The following is a 6,721-nucleotide window of genomic DNA, read 5'->3' as shown; positions in this document are numbered from 1 at the left end:
ATGAAGGACGCCACGCAAACCAAAATCATCATCTTGCTCTCTTTCGTACTCATAGCCATATCGGTCATGATCACCATTGAAACACAACGCAAGGCGAACGCACTGGTCGAACTCAACACCGACCTCCAGGAACGCCTTGCAGCCGTAGCAAACGACCGCGAGCTCATCGGCGACGAGCTTAAGAAACTCGCCGACCGCTTCAAGATCATCACCGAAGCCAAGAGCAAAAGTGACACGTTGGTGAAGCAGAAAGAAGAAGAGGTAGCAAATATAAGGAAAGAACACGAAGAAGAGAAGAAACTAAAAGATCAGACTGTGAAAGAAAAAGAAGAAAAGATTCAGGAATTAACGACAAACATAGAAAAGAAAGAGGTAATTACTGTAATCATATTTTATTTTTTCTACTTCATTGTGGAAAAAATAATGTTAAAAACTTGAAAAAATGTTTAGCCAGCTCAAATAATTCATCCATGATGATTTGTACTCTCATAAAGATTTTGTATTTGTTAACAGAAGCAATATAATGTCATATCTTAAATTTGTCAATGCTAATTCAGCTATAGGCCCTATATCGTTGTTATATCTATAAGATCTGTAGGTTCAGGCCCAGGAGCGGCTACCGGGAAGGGGGGGGGGGGGATGGGGAAACGAAGAACAACGCCCTATGATTCAAGAATTTTGTTTATGAGTGTTGATTAGAATTCAATAATTTCTTTGATTAATGTATTTTTTTCCACAATTAGACCGAGATGGAAAGTGTGAGAAGTGAATTACAAACCGCGCACGATGAAGCAAATAAGGCAAAAGAAGACCAGCAAAACGCAGAAAACAGAGTGCATGAACTAGAAGAGCAAAGTGCGAATTTGCGGAGTCAAGTCGAGAAGGTATCTCTATAAAGTAGTCAATTTTCTTAAACTTGATCATCATTATTCAATCATTGTTATTTTGATATTAGGTTGATTTTTTATTTTTTTTTGCTTGTAATTTTTTTTACCTGTGCCCATCACAAAATTTCAGGTGGACCCCTCCTAATTTTGTTGGCTTCCGCCGCCAATGCTTAACACCTTTGAGCGATATTGCTTTGGGTATACTTTTAAAGCAAGTTGATATGGTCAGTATCTACCTTTGTCACTTGGATAAAATATTTATGAAATATGACTGTACAAATAGATCCGAAACACTTGAAAATTCATTTTTATTGTTTATTGGAATAATGATGGTTTGACTCGTCAGCATTCAAGAATTTTAAGACACCATCAACATTGTAAATGCTTTTAATTTTATTTCGTTTAAGAAATTAAGCAAGACGGAGAGATGGGGAAATAAGAAGATATTGGGAGAGGGAGAGAGTAGTAAGAGAAAGAAGGGGGTGGGGGGTAAGAGAGAGAAAGATATCCGGGCCCCGTCTTACAAAGAGTTGTGATTGATCCAATCAACCATAACTATGGAAACCATAACTACGGAAAGCCAGGAACATCAACATCTAAATGTATGTTGGTCAAAACTAGATGATGTATATGTATACAAGAAAATTCAGTGTGATTCTCTTTCTGTTTAGTAAGGAGATTGTGCAAGTTTCCTGTAGAAAAAAAGTATGGTTTTGATGGATTTCCATAGAGTTGAGATTGATTGGATCAATCGTAACTCTTGGTAAGACGTAGCCCGGGAGAGGAGACAGCAAGAGATAGATGGGGATTTGCATCTATTAGGTCAGAGAAAGCAGAGGGAGAGAGAGAGGGGGAGGGAGAGTGGGGGGGCAGTCGGAACGGGGAGAGAGTCATATCGATTCCACATCGGCTTTGAAGTGTGATATCACATCTGAATAAACAGTTAAACATTTCAAGACCTATACCAATTACCTGTTCAAATAAAACCTTAAAATATAAATCTATAAGGTAATGTGTTGATAGCTAGACGTTGTTTTTAATACTTGAAAATGCCCTAATGCATTACCCAATAAGTAGTAAGGTTAATTCGAATGTGTGCCTTATGAGTTTGGGGCGAGCAATGCCAGTGCCCTCCACCCATGCACCCTCTTCTCTTCTCCCTTCCAATACATGTTTATCTTATACAAGCTATGATTTTGGGTGAATTCCGATTTGTGTGTATTAATATAGAGGGGGGGGGGGGCGGAAATTATATTTCCATCCACACTTTTCCCGATTGGCTGCTAAAAGCTAATGTTCGTTGGTTATTTTTTGAGGAGCAGTCCTTAATAAATACTAACGGTTTTTAAGCACATCTTAACTTTATTCTTACAAGCAAATCAAAAGGTAAGCACTAAATATTGCAAGCGCGAAGCGCGCGAGCTCAAATTGCTGTATTTTTCATGTATTAAGAAATTAAATTTCAATGATCAGTGTTTGTAAATGTCTTTGTAAATTTGTTATTTATATCAATGAATGCAATTATACACATGAAGTAATTTTGTTTTATATTTGAATTTGAATTGAATTTGACCACCCTCTGTCTCTCTTTCTTTCCTCCCCCACCCCTTCGAATCTCTGCGTCCCTTACATACTCTTAAATTAACAACCATTTTTTTCACCCGACCAGTTAAACGCAGATGTAGCGGCGGCACAGGCAAATCAACAACCACAAGCCCAGCAACCTCAAGACCAGCAACCTCAAGCACAGCAACCTCAAGCCCAGCCACAACAGCAGCAGCAAGCCGGGAAGGAGGTTGCTCAACCACAGCAGCAGCAACAACAACAGCAACCACAAGCCCAACAAAAATCTTAAACCCATGGGGGCGGCGCCAGTGTAAAGATGGAGCTTCTGAAATTGACGTCCTTTTTTCTCCGCATCATTGGTATTATAAAATTCCACGACCAGTGCTTCTATTTCCAATTTTCTTTCTAGACTTGTCTTTACTTTTTATTTTATTTTATAGATATTTATTAGTTACTTGAAAGACCGACGGGATATACTTTGATTGGTGCTGCCCCCTCGACGTTCAATCGACTGATTACATGGACAGTCAGTATCTCTAATCATTATCATGTGTTAAATTATCTAATTTAATGTATATCATTTATAAACTATCAGTATGGACAATATATTTTGTGTGCATATTTGCATTTACATGTATCTTGATAAATCCGCTTAAATATTGCAATAACTATTGGCATCGATTTTACCTGCGACACAAAAACATCCACTGCTTAGAAATACATTTGCATATCGAGCTCATAAGCTGATTATAATCATTCTATAGGAAATATGAATTTCAAAATAGGGTAGTATACATTTTTCGTTGACTGATCCAATTTAAAGGAGGTAGCCAACCTGACGTAAAGTTTGTATTTAAATGCCAATAAAAGCAAAGATTACAGGATCTTTATTCGCCCAACCTTCACTCATATTTTTCTATCTTATTTGTCTGTTTTATGAACCAAATAGTCGTCGGTATGGACATTTCTTTATTTGTAATTCAAGTATGACTGAGTATGAAGTTTTCTTTAATTTAATCGCATTACTGTGTTTCGAGAATTAACAGGAAATATGTCATTTTCTTCATGAAATATAGAGGTTTTCTGAGCAAGCAGTAAAAACCAATGTGATTTCGTCTATGTGTTTCTTATGTATACACGAGGGTGCTTTCGTAATATTCTTTAATAATATATGGAGATGTTGTATCGATTTGTAAGTATATTATCTAATGTGTCTTATATGGATTTAATACTGTATGCTTCTAGATGGTCTATTGTTTTGATATTATCTCAAAGATTGTCTCGTAACCGTTGAATCATTGATACAGACATTTATCGTGGAAATGGATAACAAAAGTCTATCAGTCAAAAAAATATAGCAAATTGGTTCATGTATTTGATTATGCTCTTCTCTGTTTTTTCAAAATCGTTTATTGAATTTAGGTGAAATTTTGTAGTAAATTTCAACGTTGAATCTCCTTGAAATAAGATGCCTTAACATATTTTGATGCATTCCTAAAATTTCACGTTTTTACATAATTTTAAATCTTTCTGCAACAGCAACTTATACTGTCTTTCAATCTATTGTCTTCCAGTGATGTGTATCACTAACTTTTCTAAAGAATGTTGTTTTCATTAGCATATATGTAGAGGGCAGATTAATGCGAGCGCGAAGCTTGAGCTGAAAATTTTGATATTTCGATCTGAAAAAAGAGTTTAATGGACGTTTTTAATGAAGAACAAGATACATATATCCAACAAAAGATTATTGCAAATCGAAGTGGGAGTTCTTTTGAGGTTTAGAACTGAAAACGGGACCATATTCACCTATTTAATCATGGAAAGTATGGGTTTTAGTTCTAGAAATGATGCGAGCGCGAGCTGAAATTTTTTGATATTCCAATCTGAAAAGTGGACATTTTGAGCACGATTTTAGACGAAGAACGAGTTGTGTATCTTAATCTCGCTTGCTGATTTTTGTGTAACATCACAATCTTATCTTATTTTTAGCACATGCGGAATTATTGGGGGGGGGAGGAAAAACGATATGTTTGCCCCCCAATTATTTCATTGGTGGGGCGATCCCCCCCCCCCCCTGCTCCCCCATAATCGACGCCTCTGTGCGCTAAAGAATATTGTAATAATACAAACGATATTGTACCTTGAATCATCAAATACAGTATGTCAGTTTTAATTATTTGTTTGTTTTTGTTGTTTTCCTTTTGCAGTTGCATTTTTTTCATCCGCATAAAAAACATACTTATCAAATGGATAGGCCTATAGCAAACACTGGTGTGAAGAGTGTTGTAATTAAATAAAAAAAAAGGAAAAAGAAACAAATGATGAAAATTTTGCGAAATTCCAGCAAAGATTAACAGAGTTATGCAGATCCTTAAGAATTTAGGTATGTGACACAAATGCCATTTTCTCAGTCATTTCATTTGTGCCTTCATTATATCATCAGATTCATTATTTAGTACCACCTATAAAAAAAAGAATATATACCTTCCAGTAATTAAGAACCATGAAAAGGGGGAATTTACGGAATTTATATGACACGACATATCGAGCTGCTGCTCAATTTAAATCTTAAAAAACAAAATCATAACTCTCTTCTTTTTTGATGTATTTTTGTCAAATCTTCACCAAATATTATCCTATATTTTTTTCTGCTTTCATTACAACACCTTTATCGTCAGGATGGATATCCCTTTTAAATCAATATAACTGACCGACGGTAATAGGTAATGTTTCAAGTTTCAGTATTATGAAAATTATCGTTATGATATATTTTGTGTAAGTATAGATTACAGTTGATGAGCCCCTTTAATATCGAATGGGCGCATAATTACATAAAGATTTCCATGCGCACTAGCATTGAATGAAAAAAAATAAATAACATTTTGTACAACTGCACCTGTGTAAACGTCGTTCACAAATTCTATCAATTATCTTTATTTTTTTGCGTCACCTGTGCCTGATGGGAGGCGAACAGCGAAGTGATCAGGTTTTCCCCTTAAATAGTCCGTAATTTTCAAATGAATACGCCAATGTTGTTTAAAAATATACTATTGATTAGAGCATGTAGAGTGTAGGATTTAATCATTTCATACATGTCCCGGAGGAGGGGGGGGGGCCACTTCCATTCACGAGTGGATACCATGCGCGACCATGGGGTCTCGAAAAGCACCCTAAACACGTAATTTCCATATTCTGAAAATGCACCCCTTAACAAGTATTGGCGTGTGAAACCCTACCCTTAACAAGTATTGGAAACAAAACGATACTCTTGGCAAATATTCCCTGAAATGAACCCCTAAACAAGTACAGGAATGTTTTATTATTACGGGTCCTTCGGTCGTCGGCTTTACAAGTTATTTGGTTTAGTACGACCCCACCTTCTACACCTCGCGCAAATCGGACTCTAAACACGAAGTGTTGGGGCAAAAAGGACATCCTTTATAAAACATTTTAATTTTGTTTTATCATCCCCGCAAATTCGGCCCTAAACACGTAATTTTCCTAGCGAAATAGATACCCTTTTTTCATTATTTTTGTGTTTTTGACACCCTTATCACGTTACGTACGTAACGTGCCCTATCGTGAAAAGGACATCCTTTTTACGTGTTTTTTGGTCGCGCATGGTATCCACTCGTCAATGTAAGTGTCCCCCCCCCCCAGGGATACATGTACATTTTTTGTTTTAAATATTACAAGGTAGTTATCGATTTTGAGAGCGAAGTTGGCTCAGTCGGTCAAGCGTCTGTCCGTCCATGGACCTATCTTCTCTGACAATAGGTCAAATGGTCCGTCAAACGAAATGACGTGGGTTCAAGTCCACTCCGCGGCCGGACGGACAGATGACTGAAGCAGTGGCGTAGCTAGGATTTTTTTCCCGGGGGGGGCACTGGAGGGTCCTTGCTTTTTCAGGGGGGGCACCGGCCATTTTTCCGGTGTGTGTGTATGTGTCCACAAGGGCGGATCCGACTTTCGCCAATAGGGGACGGGGCCCGAATTTATCTTCACCTATATCAGTCACTTGTTAGTTTTATTCTTATAAAACAACATAAACATAAAATAATCTCATAAGCCTTATAAAAAGTGCGAGCGCGAAGCGCGAGCGATTTTTTTTTTTTTTACTTTAATGTATTTTTTTTTCCTGAAATTTAATTTTCTGGGCAATGTTATGTGTGATCCTGAACAAGATTCGTATGTACCCCCAAGCGCTCGCTAACATAAATTTTTATCAACTGTTCTAGCATTATCGAAAAGGGACCTGTTAAGGACTG

At 37.0% G+C, this 6,721-nt stretch overlaps 1 protein-coding gene across 2 annotated transcripts in view; it reads left to right on the top strand.

Annotated features, from left to right (window-relative positions):
• Positions 1 to 3,827, top strand: part of LOC121414129 (RNA polymerase II degradation factor 1-like) — a 5,274-nt gene extending 1,447 nt beyond the window's left edge. For both annotated transcript variants that reach the window (XM_041607197.1, XM_041607198.1), the window contains exons 2-4: positions 1 to 372; positions 744 to 884; positions 2,557 to 3,827. The exon at positions 1 to 372 is cut by the window's left edge and continues 58 nt beyond it. In XM_041607197.1, coding sequence (XP_041463131.1) covers positions 1 to 372; positions 744 to 884; positions 2,557 to 2,742 — 699 coding nt within the window. In that variant the 3' untranslated portion in view covers positions 2,743 to 3,827. The remainder of the gene's footprint in view (positions 373 to 743; positions 885 to 2,556) is intronic.
• The last annotated feature ends 2,894 nt before the right edge of the window (positions 3,828 to 6,721 follow it).

This window comes from Lytechinus variegatus, chromosome 4 (assembly GCF_018143015.1).
Source record: "Lytechinus variegatus isolate NC3 chromosome 4, Lvar_3.0, whole genome shotgun sequence".
Lineage (NCBI taxonomy): Eukaryota > Metazoa > Echinodermata > Echinoidea > Temnopleuroida > Toxopneustidae > Lytechinus > Lytechinus variegatus.
This window is presented reverse-complemented; position numbering and strand designations above follow the sequence as displayed.